Source organism: Stegostoma tigrinum, chromosome 8 (genome assembly GCF_030684315.1).
Source record: "Stegostoma tigrinum isolate sSteTig4 chromosome 8, sSteTig4.hap1, whole genome shotgun sequence".
In the NCBI taxonomy this organism is placed as follows: Eukaryota; Metazoa; Chordata; class Chondrichthyes; order Orectolobiformes; family Stegostomatidae; genus Stegostoma; species Stegostoma tigrinum.
The window spans coordinates 100,217,810-100,241,848 of NC_081361.1; the positions used below are offsets into that span (position 1 = coordinate 100,217,810).

Genomic DNA, 24,039 nt, shown 5'->3' on the forward strand with positions numbered 1-24,039 from the left:
ACACCTTGTTATCTCAAAACCTTCTGCTCTTATTTGGTCCATATCCCTCTATTCCCTCCCTATTCATGTAACCAGTCAGGTGCTTCTTCAATGTCGCCAATGTGTCCGTTTCCACCACCTCCTCGAGCAGTACATTCCAGGCTCCTACCACTCTGAGTGAGAAACTTTTCCCCCCTCTCACCTTGACCTTGCCCCCTTGTAATTGAAACCTGCAAAAACGCCTCTGACTATCCACCCCATCTATACCTCTCATAATTTTGTAGACATCTATTGGGACTCCTCTCAGCCGGTCTTTCCAGTGAAGACAATCCTAGTCATTTTAACCTTTCTTCATAAGCACTGGCTTCGAGACTGAGCAACATCCTAGTGAACCTTCTCTGCACTCTCTCCAAAGCCACACTAGTTTAAACCCTCCTGAAGAGCTCTAGCATCCCAGGATACTGGGGCCCCTCCAGCTCAGGTGCAACCCGCCCTTCTTGTACAGGTCCCACCTTCCCCAGACGACATCCCAATGATTCATATATCGAAAGCCTGTTTTCTCTAGAATATAGAAAGTTAAAAGGGGGAATCTGATCAAAGTCTTCATGATATTAACTGGAAAAGACAGGGTCAATAAAGATTAACTATTTCCACTGGTCAGGGATTTCAGAACGAGTGGCATAGTCTGAGAATTAGCGTCAGATTGTTCAGGAGAGAATGTTAGGAAGCACTTCTACACACAAAGGGTGGGAAAAGCTCAGAACTCTCTTCCACAAATAGCAGATGCAGCATCCGCCTACTCTGATCCCACACCACTGAAACATACATTAAGGGTTTGTGCAAGAACATTTTTGACCCTGGTCAGTTATTTTGCACTGAGATGAAGAATAATTTCTTCAGTCAAAGTGAAGGATTGTGAATACTCAATCATTGAATACATTCAAGATGGTGATCAACAGATGTTTGTAAACTGAAGGGATGAAAGGTTTGTAGGAGACTGTGGCAAAGTGTAGCCATTGGGAGCTGGTCAGTCACCTGATTGTGTTAAGCAGGGAGTGCCTCAGAGGGCCAGGGGTCTGTTTCTACACAAAGAGATATTCTGAAGATGACTCACTGTCCAGACCCGAAATGTCAGCCTTCCTGCTCCTCTGATGCTGCTTGGCCCGCCGTGTTCATCCAGCTCCACAACTTATTACCTCACCCAAGTCAAAATGTTAACTCTGTCTCTCTGTAGACACTGCAAGACCTGCTGAATTTTTCACCACTTTGTTTTTATTTCAGGACAAACAACCAAACATTTGACCAAAAAAGTGGATCTTAAGCGTGGTCTAAAGAGAGAGAGCGAGAGAGATAGAGACCGGCAGAGAGAGAGAAACAGACAGAGAGAGAGAAAGGCAGGTGGAGAGATTTAAGAAAAGAAACCTGGAGCTTGGGATCCGGACAGCTGAAGGCAAGCCACCATTGGTGGAGCAGTAGAAACAGGGATGAGAGAGAGAGACAGACTAGACTTCATGAGGGGAAGAAAATGCGCAGAATAGCGAAGCTGTGGGAAATTACCATGATACCGAGGGGCAAGGCTGTGGACTGTATTAATACTCACACAGAGAGGGAGTATTCCTCAGCCAAACTAATATAACACCAAAATAATCATGATATTTTTGGGTGCATTTGAGACTTTTCCATGCCCCTAGACTGGAGGCTAGTGGATAGTGGCATTCACGAATGTCAGATCAATGATTTTAATTATTGATTGTATAGAAAATTACATACTGCTGAAATAAAGGCATGTTTTGTTGTTGCTTTTTATCTCATAACCATCAGAACAATTTGTAAGGAATACCGAAGTAATGGCCAAAAAACATTCATACGGTATGCGAGGTAACGGTATGATTGTCTTGCAAACGGATGCTATTTGGTACAGGTGTTGCTATGGCAAATGCACCAGTTAATGAGGACTGACAGTTAATTACAATACTGTTTTTGAATCACATTTAATAATAACTTGGCTATCGAGACACAAAATTACAACATTTCCCAATGGTACCAAACTATGAGGACAGTCAAACAGTAAGGAAACTGAAATTCTTCGTCAGCGGTGTAGCAGGGAGCCCAGAACCAGGAGTCACGGTCTCAGGTTACATGGGAGAAAGGAGGAGCAGGGCATCAGCTACCATCAAACTGAATGGTGGAGCAGCCTCAAGGGCTGCATGGCGTACTCCTGTCTGTATGTTTCTAAATCACACTTCAATAGGCTGCAAGTTCCCCTCTGAGCCCTCAGCCCTCACTTGGGAATGTATAGCCGTACCATCATTGCTACTGGGTCAACTTCCTGGACCTCCCTCCCTAATGGCAGCCTGGGTGCCCCTACAACCCCAGGACTGTAGCGGATGAAGAAAACGGCTCAGCAACCATCTTCTCCAGGGCAATTAGTAAGGGCCTAGCCAACGATGTCTCACATCCCACTACAGGAGGAAAGCAAAATGGGCAAAGAACAAATGGACAGAACTGTGAGGTGATCGAGTTTGGCAGGAGGATGGGAAGTGCTAAAGACGCAGCATGAAAAAGACTGCAGGGAAAGAGACTATAACGTATAGAAGCAAATTAGGCCAATCAGCCCATTGAGTCTGCTCTGCCATTGGATCATGGTTGATATGCTTCTTAACGCCATTCTCCTGCCTTCACTACCAGTGGAAACATCTTCTCCACATCCACCTTATCCAGGGCTCACAATATTCTACAATGTTCAATCAGATACCCCTCTTCCATTCTTCTAAACTCCACTGAGGACAAACACAGAGTCCTCACCTGCTCCTCATGTGGCAAGTCTTTCATCTCCTGGATCATTTTTGTGAACCTCTTCTGGACCCCCTACAGCACCAGCATGTCCTTCCTTAGGTACAGAGCCCAATCTGGCCCACAAGAGGGATCTGGGGGCTCGTGTGTATCCAGCTTTGAGGGTGGCAACAGGTCTTGGCAGAGTGTTTAGTAAAGATAATGGGATCCTGGACTTCACAAGTGGGCACTTTGAGGACAAAAGCAGGCATCTTTTGCTGACTGTGTAAAACCAGAACATAAAGGATATTCTATTCTATAAGCCACAAATGGAACTTGTGTTCACACGTTAGGAAGGATCCATTCGCCTTAGAGACAAGTGAGGGGCTGAATGACCTCTTGTGTACTTGATTTTGAGAGCCCAAACTCTGCATGGAGAAGCTGTATGGACTGGCAGTGCGTCTTCCTGTATCCTTGGTACTGACCTGATCATGGCACATCAGGCTATTGTATCCATTGCAGTTACTGATCTCATTTCACCCGTGATCTCTCCCGCTCCGCTTCCAAGCTAATACTTCCACCACCCTGCATGGCTTGTTTCTACCTCCTGCCAAAAATTCACTAACAGGGCTGTCCAGGCAGACCCATTGTTTCGGCCTGCTCCTGGCCCACGGAACTCATCTCATCCTAACTTGACTCAGTCTTCTCCCGCTGGTCTAATACATCCATGATTCATCTGACACCTTACGCCAGTTTCAAAACTTCCAGTTTACCGGCTCCAGCCACCTCCTCTTTACCAGGGATGCGCAATCCCTTTACAAGTCCATTCCCCACCGGAAAGGTCTTAGGGCTCTCCGCTTCTTCCTGGAGTAAAGACCTGAACCATCTCCACCCACCACCACCCTCCTCTGCTTGGCCAAGCTCATCCTCACCCTCAACAACTTCACTTTTAACTCCTTTCATTTTCTTCAGGCCAGAGGGGTGGCCATGGGGACCCGTGCGGGCCCCAGTTATGCCTGTCTCTTCGGGGGGTACGTAGAACGTTCCTTGTTCCAGTCCTATTCTGGCCCCCACCCACAACTCTTTCTCAGATTCATCGATGGCGTCATTGGTGCTGCTTCCCTCTCTCGTCTGGAATTGGAAAACTTCAATTTCGCCTCCAATTTCCACCCTGCCCTCACTTTCACCTGGTCTATCTCTGACTCCTTCCTTCCCTTCCTTGACATTTCTGTGTCCATTTCTGGGGATAGACTGGCCATTAATATCCATTACAAACCCACCGACACCCACAGCTACCTGGACTATACATCCTCACACTCCACTTCCCGTAAAGACTCCATACCATTCTCCCAGTTCCGCCGTCTCCATCTCTTGATCAGATGGTGCCAACTTCAATAAGGGAGCCTCCGAAATGTCCATCTTCTTCCTCAAATGAGGATTCCCCAGCTCCGTGATCAACAGGGCCCTCAACGAGGTCCGACCCTTCTCCCGCACTTCTGCCCTCACCCCTTCTCTTCCCTCCCGCAACAGTGATAGGGTTTCCCTTATCCTCACCCACCAACCCATCAGCATCCACATCCAGAAGATCATCAGACACCATTTCCGCCATCTCCAGCAAGGTGACACCACCAGACACACATTCCCCTCCCTTCCCTTGTCCACTTCCCGCAGAAACTATTCCCTTCAGGACACCCTGGCCCACACTTCCTTCGTGCCCAACACCTCCCCACAGCCCTACGGCACCTTCCCCTGTAACTGGCAAAGGAGCAATACTCCCCCATTTACCTCCTCCCTCCCCAATAGCCAAGGGCCCAAAGATACCTTCCAGGAGAAGCAACACTTCAACTGCACTTCCCAGAATCTAATCTACTGCATTCGCTGCTCACAATGTGGTCTTTACATCAAAGAAACGAAGTGTAGACTGGATGACAGTTTCACAGGACATCTAAGTTCTACTCACAAAAAAGACCCTGAATGACCTGTTGCCCGTCACTTCAATGCATCATCTTGCTCCCTGGCCAACATCTCTATCTCTGGCTTGCTGCAGTCTTCCAGTGAAGCTCAGTGCAAGCTGGAAGAGCAACACCTCATTTTCCACTCGGGGACCCAAAGCCCTCCGGACTCAATATCAAGTTCAATAATTTTAGGGCCTAAACTCTCTCATGTCCCAGCCCCCCACCCGACACACCAGGCCTTGTTACCACACAGTCTGCCACTACACATCCCCTGTTGTTAGTCACTAACCGTTCCCATTAACAACTCTTCCCCCTCCCAGCCTGATCGTTAGCAACTCCTCTGTCTGTCCAACTGCCCTTCTCTCTCTTTGGGCTCTATCCTATCATTTACTCCATACCCCACCCACCTCCCTATTTTCTGCAGATAAACCGACATTTTCCCAGCCACCATCAGTTCTGAGGAAGGGTCAATGGGCCCGAACGTTAACTCTGTTTTCCACTTCACAGATGTTGCCAACCTGCTGAGCTTTTCCAGCAACTTTGTTTCTGATCTTTGGGACTGAGACAGTGCCCCCCCAACCCCACACCCTCACTCACCCCGCCGACCCCCACCCACCCCACATTACAACCCCGACCCCCACCCCATTCACACCCCCGAACCCCAACACCCATCACACTCCGACCCCCACCACACCCCTGTCCCCCACCCCCATCACCCATCAACCCCCGACCCCCACCCCCCTATCACCCCCCATCACACCCCCGACCCCCCCATCACACCCCCCTGACCCCCCATCACACCCCCCTGACCCCCCCATCACACCCCCCTGACCCCCCCATCACAACCCCGAAACCCCCATCACAACCCCGAAACCCCCATCACACCCCATCTCACCCCCCCGATCACCACCCCCATCACCCCTCCGACCCCCCACCACACCCCCGACCCCCACCCCCATCACCCCTCCGACCCCACACCACACACCCCCATCACCCCCCCGACCCCCACCCCCATCACCCCCCCGGCTCCCACCCCACGCCCGACCCCCCCATCAGCCCCCCAACCCCCCCATCAGCCCCCATCTCACCCCCGACCCCCCCATCTCACCATCCGACCCCCCCATCACCCCCATCTCACCCACGAACCCCCATCTCACCCCCCTGACCCCCCATCACACCCCTCTGACCCCCCATCACACCCCCCTGACCCTCCCATCACACCCCCAAAACCCCCATCACAACCCATCTCACACCCCCGACCCCCACATCACCCCCCCCGACCCCCAACCCCCCCATCACCCACCCGACCCCCACCCCCCCATCACCCCCCCGACCCCCACATCACCCCCCCGACCCCCATCACCCCCCGACCCCCACACCCCCCGACCCCCACACCCCCGACCCCCACCACCCACCCGACCCCCACACCCCCATCACCCCCCGACCCCCACACCCCCGACCCCCACCACCCCCCCGACCCCCACACCCCCCCGACCCCCACACACCCCTGACCCCCACACACCCCCGACCCCGACACACCCCCGACCCCCACACCCCCATCACCCCCCCCGACCCCCACACCCCCATCACCCCCCCGACCCCCACACCCCCCCGACCCCCACACCCCCATCACCCCCCCCGACCCCCACACCCCCCCGACCCCCACACCCCCATCACACCCCCGACCCCCACACCCCCCCGACCCCCATCACCCCCCCGACCCCCACACCCCCACGACCCCCACACCCCCATCACCCCCCCGACCCCCACACACCCCCGACCCCCACACCCCCCCCCACCCCCCCGACCCCCACACCCCCCCGACCCCCACACCCCCCCGACCCCCCCACCCCCCCGACCCCCACACCCCCCCCGACCCCCACACCCCCACACCCCCATCACCCCCCCGACCCCCACACCCCCATCACCCCCCCGACCCCCACACCCCCGACCCCAACACCCACATCACCCCCCCGACCCCCACACCCCCATCACCCCCCCGACCCCCCGACCCCCATCACCCTCCCGACCCCCACACCCCCATCACCCCCCCGACCCCCACACCCCCGACCCCCATCACCCCCATCACCCCCCCGACCCCCACACCCCCGACCCCCACACCTCCGACCCCCATCACCCCCACACCCCCATCACCCCCCGACCCCCACAGCCCCATCACCCCCACACCCCCATCACCCCCCCGACCCCCACACCCCCATCACACCCACCACCCCCCCGACCCCCACACCCCCACAACCCCCCCGACCCTCACACCCCCCCACCACCCCCACCACCCCCCGACCACCCCACCACCCCCACCCCCAGCCCCCCACCCCCCCACCACCCCCACCCCCCCCGACCCCCCCCACCACACCCCCGACCCCCACCACCCCCACGACCCCCACACCCCCCCGACCCCCACACCCCCACTACCCCCCCGACCCCCATCACCCCCCACACCCCCATCACCCCCCGACCCCCACACCTCCGACCCCCATCACCCCCACACCCCCATCACCCCCCCGACCCCCACAGCCCCATCACCCCCACACCCCCCCGACCCCCACAGCCCCATCACCCCCACACCCCCATCACCCCCCCGACCCCCACCACCCCCCCCGTCCCCACACCCCCATCACACCCACCACCCCCCCGACCCCCACCACCCCCCCGGCCCCCACACCCCCACACCCCCACCACCCCCCCGACCCCCACACCCCCACCCACCCCCCCACCACCCCCCCGACCCCCCCAACGCACCCCCGACCCCCACACCCCCACCACCCCCCCGACCCCCACCCCCCCCGACCCCCACACCCCCCGACCCCCACACCCCCACCACCCCCTGACCCCCATCACCCCCCCCGACCCCCACACCCCCATCACCCCCCACACCCCCGACCCCCACACCCCCATCCCCCCACCACCCCCCCCGACCCCCATCACCCCCCCAGACCCCCACACCCCCATCACCCCCCGACCCCCACACCCCCGACCCCCACACCCCCATCCCCCCACCACCCCCCCGACCCCCACCCCCCCGACCCCCACACCCCCATCCCCCCACCACCCCCCCGACCCCCACACCCCCATCCCCCCACCACCCCCCCGACCCCCACACCCCCATCCCCCCACCACCCCCCCGACCCCCACACCCCCGACCCCCACACCCCCATCCCCCCACCACCCCCCCGACCCCCACGCCCCCAACACCCTCCCGACCCCCACACCCCCATCCCCCCACCACCCCCCCGACCCCCACACCCCCACCACCCCCCCGACCCCCACACCCCCACCCGACCACCACACCCACACCCGACCCCCATCACCCCCCCGACCCCCAAACCCCACCCGACCCCCATCACCCCCCCCCGACCCCCATCACCCCCCCCCGACCCCCACACCCCCATCCCCCCACCACCCCCCCGACCCCCACACCCCCGACCCCCACCACCCCCCCGACCCCCACGCCCCCACCACCCTCCCGACCCCCACACCCCCATCCCCCCACCACCCCCCCCGACCCCCACACCCCCACCACCCCCCCGACCCCCACACCCCCACCCGACCCCCACACCCCCACCCGACCCCCACCCGACCACCACACCCACACCCGACCCCCATCACCCCCCCCGACCCCCAAACCCCACCCGACCCCCATCACCCCCCCCCGACCCCCACACCCCCATCACCCCCCACCGACCCCCACACCCCCATCACCCCCCCCGACCCCCACACCCCCATCACCCCCCCCGACCCCCACACCCCCCCGACCCCCACACCCCCATCACCCCCCGACCCCCACCCCCCCACCACACCTCCATCACCCCCCGACCCCCACACCCCCATCCCCCCACCACCCCCCCGACCCCCACACCCCCACCACCCCCCCGACCCCCACACCCCCATCACCCCCCCGACCCCCATCACCCCCCCCGACCCCCACACCCCCATCACCCCCCCGACCCCCACACCCCCATCACCCCACCGACCCCCACACCCCCATCACCCCCCTGACCCCCACAACCCCAACACCCCCACACCCCCCGGACCCCCACACCCCCATCACCCCCCCGACCCCCATCACCCCCACCACCCCCCTGACCCCCACACCCCCATCACCCCCCGACCCCCATCGCCCCCCTGACCCCCACACCCCCATCACCCCCCGACCCCCACACCCCCATCACCCCCCGAACCCCATCACCCCCACACCCCCCCGACCCCCACACCCGCATCACCCCCCCGACCCCCACACCCCCATCACCCCCCAACCCCCACCACCCCCCGACCCCCACACCCCCATCACCCCCCCGACCCCCACACCCCCCGACCCCCATCACCCCCCGACCCCCATCACCCCCCCGACCCCCATCACCCCCCCGACCCCCACACCCCCATCACCCCATCACCCCCCCGACCCCCACACCCCCATCACCCCCCCCGACCCCCATCACCCCCCCCGACACCCACACCCCCATCACCTCCCCCGACCCCCACACCCCCATCACCCCCATCACCCCCACACCCCCCCGACCCCCACCCCCATCACCCCCACACGCCCCCGACCCCCACACCCCCATCCCCCCCCGACCCCCACACCCCCATCACCCCCCGACCCCCACAACCCCATCACTCCCCCGACCCCCACACCCCCATCACAACCCCGACCCCCACCACCCCCATCACCCCCCCAACCCCCACACCCCCATCACACCCCCGACCCCCACCACCCCCACACCCCCATCACCCCCCCGACCCCCACACCCCCATCACCCCCCCGACCCCCACACCCCCATCACCCCCCCGACCCCCACACCCCCATCACCCCCCCCGACCCCCACCACCCCCACACCCCCATCACCCCCCCGACCCCCACCACCCCCACACCCCCATCACCCCCCCGACCCCCACCACCCCCACACCCCCATCACCCCCCCGATGCCCACACCCCCATCACCCCCCCGACCCCCACATCACCCCCCCGACCCCCACATCACCCCCCCGACCCCCACACCCCCATCACCCCCCCGACCCCCACCACACCCCCCCGACCCCCATCACCCCCCCGGCCCCCACCACCCCCCCGACCCCCACCACACCCCCATCACCCCCCCGACCCCCACCACACCCCCGACCCCCACCACACCCCCGACCCCCACCACACCCCCCGACCCCCATCACCCCCCCGACCCCCACCACACCCCCCGACCCCCATCACCCCCCCGACCCCCACACCCCCATCACCCCCCCGACCCCCACACCCCCACCACCCCCCCGACCCCCACACCCCCACCACACCCCCGACCCCCATCACCCCCCCGACCCCCACACCCCCACCACCCCCCCGACCCCCACCACCCCCCCGACCCCCACACCCCCACCACCCCCCCGACCCCCACACCCCCACCACCCCCCCGACCCCCACCACCCCCCCCGACCCCCACCACCCCCACCACCCCCCCGACCCCCACACCCCCACCACCCCCCCACCACACCCCCGACCCCCACACCCCCACCACACCCCGGACCCCCACACCCCCACCACACCCCCGACCCCCACACCCCCACCACACCCCCGAACCCCATCACCCCCACACCCCCCCGACCCCCACACCCGCATCACCCCCCCGACCCCCACACCCCCATCACCCCCCAACCCCCACCACCCCCCGACCCCCACACCCCCATCACCCCCCCGACCCCCACACCCCCCGACCCCCATCACCCCCCGACCCCCATCACCCCCCCGACCCCCATCACCCCCCCGACCCCCACACCCCCATCACCCCATCACCCCCCCGACCCCCACACCCCCATCACCCCCCCCGACCCCCATCACCCCCCCCGACACCCACACCCCCATCACCTCCCCCGACCCCCACACCCCCATCACCCCCATCACCCCCACACCCCCCCGACCCCCACCCCCATCACCCCCACACGCCCCCGACCCCCACACCCCCATCCCCCCCCGACCCCCACACCCCCATCACCCCCCGACCCCCACAACCCCATCACTCCCCCGACCCCCACACCCCCATCACAACCCCGACCCCCACCACCCCCATCACCCCCCCAACCCCCACACCCCCATCACACCCCCGACCCCCACCACCCCCACACCCCCATCACCCCCCCGACCCCCACACCCCCATCACCCCCCCGACCCCCACACCCCCATCACCCCCCCGACCCCCACACCCCCATCACCCCCCCCGACCCCCACCACCCCCACACCCCCATCACCCCCCCGACCCCCACCACCCCCACACCCCCATCACCCCCCCGACCCCCACCACCCCCACACCCCCATCACCCCCCCGACCCCCACACCCCCATCACCCCCCCGACCCCCACATCACCCCCCCGACCCCCACACCCCCCCGACCCCCACCACACCCCCCCGACCCCCATCACCCCCCCGGCCCCCACCACCCCCCCGACCCCCACCACACCCCCATCACCCCCCCGACCCCCACCACACCCCCGACCCCCACCACACCCCCGACCCCCACCACACCCCCCGACCCCCATCACCCCCCCGACCCCCACCACACCCCCCGACCCCCATCACCCCCCCGACCCCCACACCCCCATCACCCCCCCGACCCCCACACCCCCACCACCCCCCCGACCCCCACACCCCCACCACACCCCCGACCCCCATCACCCCCCCGACCCCCACACCCCCACCACCCCCCCCGACCCCCACACCCCCACCACCCCCCCGACCCCCACACCCCCACCACCCCCCCGACCCCCACCACCCCCCCGACCCCCACCACCCCCACCACCCCCCCGACCCCCACACCCCCACCACCCCCCCACCACACCCCCGACCCCCACACCCCCACCACACCCCGGACCCCCACACCCCCACCACACCCCCGACCCCCACACCCCCACCACACCCCCGACCCCCACACCCCCACCACACCCCCGACCCCCATCACCCCCCCGACCCCCACACCCCCACCACACCCCCGACCCCCACACCCCCACCACACCCCCGACCCCCACACCCCCACCACACCCCCGACCCCCACACCCCCATCACCCCCCCCGACCCCCACACCCCCATCACCCCCCCCGACCCCCACCACACCCCCGACCCCCATCACTCCCCCGACCCCCACCACACCCCCGACCCCCATCACCCCCCGACCCCCACACCCCCACCACACCCCCGACCCCCACACCCCCACCACACCCCCGACCCCCACCACACCCCCGACCCCCACACCGCCCACCACACCCCCGACCCCCATCACCCCCCGACCCCCACACCCCCATCACCCCCCCACACCCACACCCCCATCACCCCCCCGACCCCCATCACCCCCCTGACCCCCACACCCCCATCACCCCCCCGACCCCCATCACCCCCCCGACCCCCACACCCCCATCACCCCCCCGACCCCCACACCCCCATCACCCCCCCGACCCCCATCACCCCCCCGACCCCCACCACCCCCACCACCCCCCCGACCCCCACACCCCCACCACCCCCCCACCACGCCCCCGACCCCCACACCCCCACCACACCCCGGACCCCCACACCCCACCACACCCCCGACCCCCACACCCCCACCACACCCCCGACCCCCACACCCCCACCACACCCCCGACCCCCATCACCCCCCCGACCCCCACACCCCCACCACACCCCCGACCCCCACACCCCCACCACACCCCCGACCCCCACACCCCCACCAAACCCCCGACCCCCATCACACCCCCGACCCCCACACCCCCATCACCCCCCCGACCCCCACACCCCCAACACCCCCCCCCGACCCCCACCACACCCCCGACCCCCACCACACCCCCGACCCCCACCACACCCCCGACCCCCACCACACCCCCGACCCCCATCACCCCCCCCGACCCCACCACACCCCCACCACACCCCCGACCCCCACCACACCCCCGACCCCCACCACACCCCCGACCCCCACACCCCCACCACACCCCCGACCCCCATCACCCCCCGACCCCCACACCCCCATCACCCCCCCACCCCCATCACCCCCCCGACCCCCACACCCCCATCACCCCCCCCGACCCCCATCACCCCCCCGACCCCCACACCCCCATCACCCCCCCGACCCCCACACCCCCATCACCCCCCCGACCCCCACACCGCCATCACCCCCCCGACACCCGCCCGCCCCGCCCCCGCCCCACGCCCGCCCCGCCCCCCGCCCCCCCACGCCCGCCCCCCGCCCCACGCCCCCCCGCCCCACGCCCGCCACCCCCCCACGCCCGCCCCCGCCCCGCCCCCCCGCCCCCCACGCCCCGCGCCCCCGCCGCCCCCCCGCGCCCCCACGCCCGCGCCCCGCCCCCCCCCCACGCCCGCCCCCCCCACCGCCCCGCCCCCCCGCCCGCCCCGCCCCCGCCCCCCCACGCCCGCCCCCCCCACCCGCCCCGCCCCCCCGCCCCGCCCCCCACGCCCCCCCCGCCCCCCCCACGCCCCGCCCCCCCCGCCCCGCCCCCCCGACGCCCGCCCCCGCCCCCCCCCACGCCCGCGCCCCCCGCCCCGCCCCCCCCCACGCCCGCCCCCGCCCCCCCCGCCCCACGCCCGCCCCCGCCCCCCCCCCCACGCCAGCCCCCGCCCCCCCCGCCCCACGCCCGCCCCCGCCCCCCCCGCCCCACGCCCGCCCCCGCCCCCCCCCCCAGCCCCGCCCCCCCCCACGCCCCGCCCCCCCCACCGCCCCGCCCCCCCGCCCGCCCCGCCCCCCCGCCCCCCACGCCCCCCCCCGCCCCCCCCACGCCCGCGCCCCGCCCCCCCCGCCCCGCCCCCCCCGACGCCCGCCCCCCGCCCCCCCCCACGCCCGCGCCCCCCGCCCCGCCCCCCCCCACGCCCGCCCCCGCCCCCCCGCCCCACGCCCGCCCCCGCCCCCCCCCCACGCCAGCCCCCGCCCCCCCCGCCCCACGCCCGCCCCCGCCCCCCCCGCCCCACGCCCGCCCCCGCCCCCCCCGCCCCACGCCCGCCCCCCCCCCCCAGCCCCCCCCCCGCCCCCCCCCCCCAGCCCCCCCCCCGCCCCACGCCCACCCCGCCCCCGCCCCCGCCCGCCCCCGCCCGCCCCCGCCCTGCGCCCGCCCCCGCCCTGCGCCCGCCCCCGCCCCGCGCCCGCCCCCGCCCCCGCCCCGCGCCCGCCCCCGCCCCCGCCCCGCGCCCGCCCCCGCCCCCGCCCCGCGCCCGCCCCGCCCCCGCCCCCGCCCCCGCCCCGCGCCCGCCCCGCCCCCGCCCCGCGCCCGCCCCGCCCCCGCCCCACGCCCGCCCCGCCCCGCCCCCGCCCCGCCCCCGCCCCACGCCCGCCCCACGCCCGCCCCGCCCCCGCCCCACGCCCGCCCCACGCCCGCCCCGCCCCCTCACCCTGTCAGGGAGATTTTCCGTTTCACTGGGGCCCGATGCTGCTCCTCCTCCACATCACGGTCTGCGCTGTCCCCCACGCTCTTCTCCCCGGGTCCCGGGGCCGTGCTGGCCGAGGGATTACTGCTCCCGATCCCGGGAGTGGGCCCCTCCTCCTCCCCGCTCACCCCCACCCCCAGGCCGTGTCCGTGTCCGTGACCCTCCCCCGGTGCCGGCTCCATGCGAAACTCCGCGCGTCTGACACCGACTGCTTCACTTCCGCTTCCGGTCCCGGCCCCGGCCCCGCCCCCTCATCAGCTGCAGCTCAAAGGGAAAGCTGTCTGTTTCCCCCCACTCTCCGGGGAGGGCTCTCTCTACACACTTCCTCTACACACCCCCCTTCCACACTCTCCAGGGAGGGCTGCCTCTACACACCCACCTTCCACACTCTCCAGGGAGGGCTTCCTTTACACCCCACCTCCACACTCTCCAGGGAGGGCTCTCTCTACACACCCCCCTTCCACACTCTCCAGGGAGGGCTGCCTCTACACACCCACCTTCCACACTCTCCAGGGAGGGCTTCCTTTACACCCCACCTCCACACTCTCCAGGGAGGGCTCTCTCTACACCCCCCCCTTCCACACTCTCCAGGGAAGGCACCCTCTACACATCCCCCCTCCACATTCTCCAGGGAGGGCTTCCTCTACACCCCCTCCACATTCTCCAGGGAGGGCTTCCTCTACACACCCACCCCCCCTCCACACTCTCCAGGGAGGGCTGCCTCTACACACACCCCCTCCACACTCTCCAGGGAGGGCTCTCTCTACACACCCAACCCCCTTCCCCAGCGAGGACTCCCTCTACACACCCACCCCCCCACACTCCAGGGTGGGCTCTCTCAACACACCCAACCCTCCATTCCGCAGGGAGGGCTCCCTCTACACACCCACTCCCCCCTCCTTCCCCAGAGAGGGCTACCTCTACACACACACCACCCCTTCCCCAGGGAGACGCGGGGAGGGTATCCTCTACACCCCCAGAGAGGAGGACACAGGGAGAGGTCCTTCTGTATACACCCCCACTGCTCCCCCTCACCCCTCGGAGATGCAGGGATGGCTTCCTCTTCAACACCCCCCCCCCCGACCAAATCATATTGCCACCTGCAATAGTACCCCCTCTGTCTGCTGCACCTGTCCTCTCACCTTGCCCGAAGGCTCAAGGAGAGAATTCCTGGATGCAAGACCACCGGAGATCCATTCGAATGCTGCTGTGTCAGATGGTGAAATCTGATTGAAAATAAAACCCAGCAAAAAACAGCACAACCTAACAGTGACCATTTGAAAACCCATCTGGCCCAGTAATGTCCTTGCATGTGACTCTCAACCCACAGAATGGTCAATTGTAGCTGTCCTCTGGACAGTTAGGGATAAACAGCAGTAAATGCCCACGGCCTGTGTCCAATTTTGGGCCCCACACCTCAGGAAGGACATACTAGCCCTGGAGCATGTCCAGCGGAGATTCACACGGATGATCCCTGGAATGGTAGGTTTAACGTACCATGAATGGCTGAGGATCCTGGGATTGTACTCATTAGACTTTAGAAGGTTGAGGGGAGACCTAATAGAAACTTACAAGATAATGTATGGCTTAGAAGGGGTGGACGCTAGGAAGTTGTTTCCATTAGGCGAGGAGACTAGGACCTGTGGGCACAGCCTTAAAATTAGAGGGGATAAATTTAAAACTGAAATGAGATGACATTTCTTCAGCCAGAGAGTGGTGGGCTTGTGGAATTCATTGCCGCAGAGTGCAGTGGAGGCCGGGACGTTGGATGCCTTCAAAGCAGAGATCGATAAATTCTTGATCTCAGAAGGAATCAAGGGCTACGGGGAGAGTGCAGGGAAGTGGAGTCGAAATGCCCATCGGCCATGATTTAAATGGCGGAGTGGACTTGATGGGCCAAATGGCCTTACTTCCACTCCTATGTCTTATGTTCTTATGGTCTATTAGTAAGTTTTTCACTTTAAAAAGGGGCCCAATTGTTAAGGCATTGGGACTGTGACACTGGAAAGCAGTTTGTAATTTTAAGGAAAAATCACTTTGGGATGTGGGTTTCGCTGGCTGGGCCAAGCATTTATTTCCTGTCCCTAGTTGCCCTTGAGAAGGTGGTGGTGAGCTGCCTTCTTGAACCGCTGCAGTCTTCCTACTGTGGGTTGGCCCACAATGCGACGAGGGAGGGAATTCCAGGACTTTGACTCGGTGCTAGTGAAGGAACGGCGGTATAGTTCCAGGTCAGGTTGGTGAGTGGCATGGACGGGAACTTGCAGGAGGAGATGATTTTCCCATGTATCTGCTGCCCTTGCCGCTCCAGGTGGAAGTGTTCATGGGTTTGAAGAAAGAACAAAGAAAATTACAGCGCAGGAACAGGTCCTTCGGCCCTCCAAGCCTGCGCCGATTCCGATCCTCTATCTAAACCTGCCACCTATTTTCCAAGGATCTATATCCCTTTGCTCCCTGCCCATTCATCCATCTGTCTAGATACACCTTAAATGATGCTATCGTGCCCGCCTCTACCACCTCAGCTGGCAACGCGTTCCAGGCACCCACCAGCCTCTGAGTAAAGAACTTTCCACACATATCTTCTTTAAATCTTTCCCCTCTCACCTTGAAATTGTGACCCCTAATTATTGTGTACCCCCTGTTGGGAAAAGCTTCTTGATGTTGGTTGGCTTGCCGAGCTGATTTCTTGTTTCACAGATGTTTCGTTACCATGCTTGGTAACATCCTCAGTGCAGCCTCCAATGAAGCATTGGTGTGTTTTCCCGCCTGGCTTTTAAACTCTAGGGTCCATTGCGATGGATTGCCTCACTTCCGGGTTTCCTCCGTAGTGGAATGTATATGGGGTCGAGTTTAATGTGTTTATTAATAGCCTGCTTTGTGAAGTGCCATGCTTCCAGGAATTCTCGTGCTTGTCTCTGCCTAGCCTGTCTCAGGATCTTGGTGCTGTCCCAGTCGAAGTGGTGGTTCTCCTTATCCGTGTGGATTGAGATGAGTGAGTATTGGCCGTGTGTTTTTGTAGCCAGTTGGTGTTCATGTACTTTTTGTTAGTTTCCTTCCTGTTTGTCTGATGTAGTGTTTCTCACAGTCTCTGCAGGGGATCTTGTTGATGACATTGGTCCTGTCCATGGGCGGGGAGTGGGTCTTCAGTTCGGGTGAGCACTTGTCGTAGGATTGATATGGGCTTGTGTGCCACTCTGATGCTCAGCGGTCTAGGAAATCTAGTGGTGAGTTCCGACATGTTTCTGATTTGGGTAGTGTGCTGAGTGTGTCAGGGCTGTTCGTGTAGGCATCTTCTGACCCAATTCTTTGGATATCCGTTATCCTTGAAAGCCTGGAAGAGGTATTCTTCTTCTTCTTGGTGAAGTTCCGTGTTGCTGCAGTGTGTTGTTGCCCTTTTAAATAGTGTTCGCATGCAGCTTCGTTTGTGTGTGCTGGGATGGTTACTGTTGAAGTTCAGTATCTGGTCTGTGTGTGTGGCTTTTCAGTGCACTTTTGTTTGCAGTTCCCCATTTGTCTTGGATCCTATCATGACGTCTAAGAATGGGAGCTGTTTGTTCTTCTTCTCCTCTCTGGTGAATTTTATTCCATTGAGGGTGTTGTTTATAAGTTTGTGTGTCTCCTCTAGTTTGGTCCATTTAATGATGACAAAGATGTCGTCTACATAGCATATCCACAGTTTTGGTGGGATTTGTGGAATGGCAGTCCTTTCCACTCTTTGCATCACTACTTCTGCTATGAGCCTTGAGATAGGTGATCCCATGGGTTGGGATCATTGATTTGTGAGTATGTTTGGCTGTTGAAGGTGATGTGGGTGGTCAGGCATAGGTCCAGTAGTTTAAGCACATTGTCCTTAGAGATAGTTTCACTGGGGGGTTGTGTTCTTGTTCAAGCAGTGTTATCTAGTTGTTGTTCAGTCCCCGGGTGAGAACGGCTTGTTCTGCGTCTGTCAGTTTCCTGTCGGAGAGGTTCCTTATCCCATCTGTCAGCTCTGTTGTTGTTGCTTTTGTGGGTAAGTGTGGTTAGCTTCTCTTGCAGGATCTGTCTTTTCTTGGCCCTTGTGGTCTGTTGGCTGATTTGAATGGCTTGTTCCATGATATTGTTTGATGTCACCGCCCTGTTCACGTCAATAGACATACCACTAGCAAGGGAAACAGTGACAACACGACTTGAACAAGAACATGACCCCCCACTGAAACCATCTCCAAGGACACAATGTTTAAACTCCTGGACCTATGCCTGACCACCCACTTCACCTTCCACGGCCGCACATACGAGCGAATCAATGGGACACCCTTGGGATTGCCTATCACCGGGCTCATAGCAGAGGCAGTGATGCAAAGAGTGGAAGGGACGGCCATTCCGCAAATCCAACCAAAACTGTGGATATGCTATGTAGACGACATCTTTGTCATCATTAAATGGACCAAATTAGAGGAGACACACAAACTTATAAACAACACCCTCAATGGAATAAAATTCACCAGAGAGGAGAAGAAGAACAAACAGCTCCCATTCTTAGACGTCATGATAGAGTCCAAGACAAATGGGGAACTGCAAACAAAAGTGCCCTGAAAAGCCACACACACAGACCAGATACTGAACTTCAACAGTAACCATCCCAGCACACACAAACGAAGCTGCATGCGAACACTATTTAAAAGGGCAACAATACACTGCAGCAACACGGAACTTCACCAAGAAGAAGAAGAATACCTCTTCCAGGCTTTCAAGGATAACGGATATCCAAAGAATTGGGTCAGAAGATGCCTACAGGAACAGCATCAGAAGGATTCTACACACCCCGACACACTCATCACACTACCCTACATCAGGAACGTGTCAGAAATCACTGCAAGACTTCTACGACCGCTGGGCCATCAGAGTGGCACACAAGCCCATATCAATCCTAATACAAGTGCTCACCCGAACTGAAGACCCACTCCCTGCCATGGACAGGACCAATGTCATCAACAGGATCCCCTGCAGAGACTGTGAGAAACACTACATCAGACAAACAGGAAGGAAACTAACAACAAGGGCACATGAACACCAACTGGCTACAAAAACACACGGCCAATACTCACTCATCTCAATCCACACGGATAAGGAGAACCACCACTTCGACTGGGACAATGCCAAAATCCTGAGACAGGCTAGGCAGAGACAAGCATGAGAATTCCTGGAAGCATGGCACTCTACGAAACATGCTATGAATAAACACATTGAACTCGACCCCATATACATTTCACTGTGAAGGAAACCTGGAAATGAGGCGATCCATCTCAACGGACCCCAGAGTTTAAAAACCAGGCAGGAAAACCACAAGAGCACTTCATCAGACGCTGCACTGATGCTGTTACCCAGCAGAGTAATGAAACATCTGCGAACTAACAAACCGGCTCAGCGAGCGAACCAACCTCAACATCCGTAACCCGAGCTACACATCTACTCAAGAATATTGGACTTCCTCAGTCTCCAGTTGTTGAGGCTTTACTTCTGAGAACACTTTATGCTGATCTTGTTTCTACTCAGTAGCATCAGCGAGATGCCCATACCTCACTTTTATCCTTAGTGAAGATGAAACCCATGCCAACGTACCCATTTCATTTTTTCCACTGATGTAAGTTATAGAAACAAAAACAGAAGTTGCTGGAAAAGTTCAGCAGGTCTGGCAGCGTCTGTGCTAGGGAAGCAGAGTTAATGTTTTAAGTCCAGTGACCCTTCTTCAGAATTGATGATAGCTAGGAAATTGTTGGTTTTATGCAGAGAACAGGATGCGGAGAGGGGGTAATGAGTAAACAAGAGGTGGAGATAGAGCTTGAAGAGAGAGAAGAACAGTTGTACAAAGGGAGGGGGTACACGGCAGTTTAGAACGAGTGGCTGTTAATGGGGACTATTAATGGTTGACAATGGGTAGTGTGTAATAAACTCCAGCTGGTAACAAGGAACAAAACCAAAATTCCTGGAAAAGCTCAGCAGGTCTGGCAGCATTTGTAAAGGAGAAAACAGAGTTAACGGTTCGGGTCTGGTGACCCTTCCTCAGAAAACTGTTCTGAGAAAGGGTCACCAGACCCGAAACGTGAACTCTGTTTTCTCCTTCATAGATGCTGCCAGACCTGCTGAGCTTTTCCAATAACTTTGTTTATTTTTCCTGATTTACAGCATCCGCAGTTCTTTTGGGTTTTATGTGATAACAAGGCCTGGCGTGTGGGGTTTGGGGTAAGGACATGAGAGAAGGTGCCTCAGCTCTAAAGTTAATGAACTCGATATTGAGTCCACAGGGCTATAGAGTTCCCAAGTGGAAAGTGAGGTGCTGCTCTTACAGCTGGTGCGGAGCTTCACTGGAGTCCTGCAGCAAGCCTGTGACGGAGATGTTGCCCGGGGAGCAGGGTGGTGTGTTGAGGTGGCAGGCAACTGGAAGCTCAGAGTCCTTTTTGTGGACAGAACGTAGATGTTCTGCGAAGTGGTCGCCCAGTCTGCGCTTCGTTTCTCCAATGTAGAGGAGACTACATTGAGTGAGATACAGGTAAATCACTGCTTCACCTGGAAGGTGTGTTTGAGCTCTACCTTGACCTTCCTTCGGTGTCACCTGGTCATAATCCTGGAAGTGGATTTCCCTCCCCAAGGGCACCGTGGGTCTATCTACAGCACATGGTTCAGGAAGGCAGCTCACCGCTGACCCCTGGCTCTCAGCAGTACCTCTCCTGCCAAACCACCCTCCCTCCTTACCCCCAGTGATCTCATCTCCCCACCAGAACACACTCTGGCTTGTTTATTTGCTGTTTCCATGGTAACCATTGGAATGGATATGGTGAACAGAATTACAGAAGTAGTTATTTTGCCGGCATGGTGTTCGCTTGTTCTCGCTAATAAATGATCCTGTGTTTAAATACGTCAGACTGAGCTGTGACATTTTCTATTTTGAATTTCCATAATCGGCTTGTTTGTAATATCTGAATTGAAGGCTAAATGACTGAATTGTTTCAGTTGCTCCTTTGTTTGGCTGTGGCAAGAATATAATCCCTCCAAAATACTCTGTCACCATGTATGCAGATTCCACTCAGCTACACAGTGAACAGTATACATTACTCATTCAGATGTACACATAGTGGATGAATATGTATTTGGTTTACATATTCCAGCTGCAAGTCAGCCTTTCTATTGTCTGCCCTCTTGACTTGCTGATGCAAATGAGTCATGTATGGTTTAAAATTGTGATCTCCCAATCCTACGATGGCTTCCATCTGGACCGTAGCAGATAGATGGGAACACCAACCCCTGCAGGTTCCCCTACCAGCTTATACATCACCATTCTTTCACTGGCACTGAAACCAGCTATATAAAATATTGCACACATTCAAACAGTTACTCACCACCCGCACTCCCCCATGCCCAGTGTATTTTGCCACTTAGCCAGGCCAACACCATGCTGCATTCTGCCCCTGTCGTGATCATTGTGATAGACTCAAACAGCACAGAAAAAGCCCTTTTAGCCCATTGAGTCTACACCACAATAGCTCCCACTAAGGGTGTGCTCATCCCAATTTCCTGAACTTGTCCCATATCCTTGAATATTGTGAAGTGCACATCCAAATATTTTTTCAGAGGTAAAGTTTCCAGGCCCCACCACTTTCCCAAGCAGTGCATTCCAGATTCCCATCATCCGCTGAGTGAAAAAGCTTTATCGTAAATCCCCTCTGAATCTCCTGACCCTCAACCGGAAACTGTGCCCCCCTTGTGATTGACCTCCCAGCCAAGAGAAACAATTGTTCTCTATTCACCCTGTCCATACTCATAATCTCAATCAGGTCCCCTCCTCAGCATTCTCTGCTCTGAAAAAAAAACCATGCAAGGCTCTTTGCTGTCTCCTTACAGCTCAATCTCAACATCCCAGGCAACATCTTCCTCTGTACCCCCTCAAATGCTATCACATCCTTCCTAAGGTGTGGTGACCAGAACTGCACACAGTAGTCCAGCTGTGGCCAAACCAATGCTCTGTACGACTCCAACATTACCTCCTTGCTGTTATACTCTGCGCAATGACTGATGAAAGCAAATGTTCCATATGCGTTCTTAACTATCCTAACCATGTGCTTTGCTGACTTCAGGGATCTGTGCATAAGTTACCCGATGTCCTGCCATTCATTAAATACACCCTCGTCTTGTTTCTTATTCCATTTAAAAAAAAGTGCTTCATCTCGTACTGATCGGAGTTAAATACTATCTGCCACTAATCTGCCCATATGACTAACCCATCTGTGTATTTCTGTAGCCTACAACCATCTCCTTTGTTACTGGCCACTCAACCAATCTTGGCGTCGCCTGAAAACTTGCTTAACATTCCTCCCACATTTTCATCCATATCATTTATGCCTATAATAAACAATAAAGGTCCCAGTATTGATCTTTGTGGTACATCACTGGACACCAGTCTCCAGTCACTCAAATAATCTTCTCCCACTACCCTTTGTGTCCTAATACTAAGCCAGTTTCTGGTCCATCTCACCAAGTTTCCCTTAATTCCATGCGCTTTAACTTTGTCAATCACCCTCTCTGTGTCCCCTCCTCCTGCCAGACTAGTATAAACTCCACGCAACAGCACTAGCACAGCTACCTGCAGGGATATTGGTCCCAATGTGGCTCAGGTGCAGACTGTCCCGTATATACATTTCCTACCTTCCCCAAAAACGGCCCCGGTGATCCAGGATTCTAAAACCTTCTCCTCTTGCACCAAATCTTGAGCAATGCGTTCATCTGTCCCATTTTCCTATTTCTAAACTTGCTAGCACATGGCACTGTGAGTAATCCAGTGATTGTGACCATTGAGATCCTGCTTTTAAACCACTGCACAGCTCCCTGAATTCTTGATGGACAACTCATTCCTCACTTTGCCCATATGGTTGGTACCAACATGTACCATGATCTCTAACCCATCACCCTCCCCTTTCAGGATGCCCTGCTGTTGTTCATGGATAACCCTGACCCTGGTACCAGGGAGGCAACACACCATACTGGTGTCATGTTTTTATCCTCAGAAACACCTGTGTACTCCCCTGGCTAAAGATTCTCCTATCACTGTTGGTCTTCCTTTCTCCTCCCTCCCTGTCCTGTATAGTCAAGCCGCTTGTGGTGCCAGAAGCTTGGCTCTGAATGCACTCTTCCGAGGTACCAGCACCCTCATCAGCTTCCAGAATGGAACACCTGTTAGTGAGTGGGAGCCAAGGGGATTCCTGCACTACCTGTCTGTTATTTCTGGGCTGTCTGGTGGTCACACATTCCCTTCTTTTCTCTAGTCCCTTGAGCTGCTGTGTGATCTCTATTGTTGAACACCCCTTCCTTCCAAAGTAATCCGTATCCTCCAATGCTCTATCATCTCTCCCATCCCTGTTAAAAGTTGGATTAGCGACCCCCTGCTTCACCATTATTGACACCTCTCCATTCCAGCACACTGACTACAATCTTCAGCAGTGACTACCCCACCCTCCCTACTATGGGAGTACCTCCTCATAACCCACCTTGACTTTCATTGATCTGACTACCCCGGACTGACCTGGGCAGACAGCTTCGATGGATAAATGACCAGGGCTCCTGACTGACGCGTGAGCAGCTCCGAAACTGAAGCATCACAAATCCCAGATGGGTTGTAGTGGGGTAACTGCAGATGCTGGAGAATTTGAGAGAACAAGGTGTGGAGCTGGATGAACACAGCAGGCCAAGCAGCATCAGAGGAGCAAGAAGGCTCATGTTTTGGGCCTAGACCCTTCTTCAGAAATCTGGTCCTGTAGGGGTGATTATTGTCCATTCCATGGACAGTAAGGTATTCTCCCGACCTTAAACGTTAACTGCCTGTGTCCAGGGCTCTGGCCTGACAAAGGACAATACCCATACTTGACTGTGCTGCGAGCCCCTGATGACCTC

General features: G+C 59.8%; 1 protein-coding gene across 1 annotated transcript in view; it reads right to left on the reverse strand.

The window, feature by feature from the left end:
• The window catches only part of znhit6 (zinc finger HIT-type containing 6), a 53,941-nt gene extending 39,635 nt beyond the window's left edge, over window positions 1–14,306 (reverse strand). The window contains exon 1 of the mRNA XM_048539422.2: window positions 14,089–14,306. Within this exon, the coding sequence (XP_048395379.2) occupies window positions 14,089–14,306 (218 nt within the window). The remainder of the gene's footprint in view (window positions 1–14,088) is intronic.
• Window positions 14,307–24,039: the final 9,733 nt, after the last annotated feature.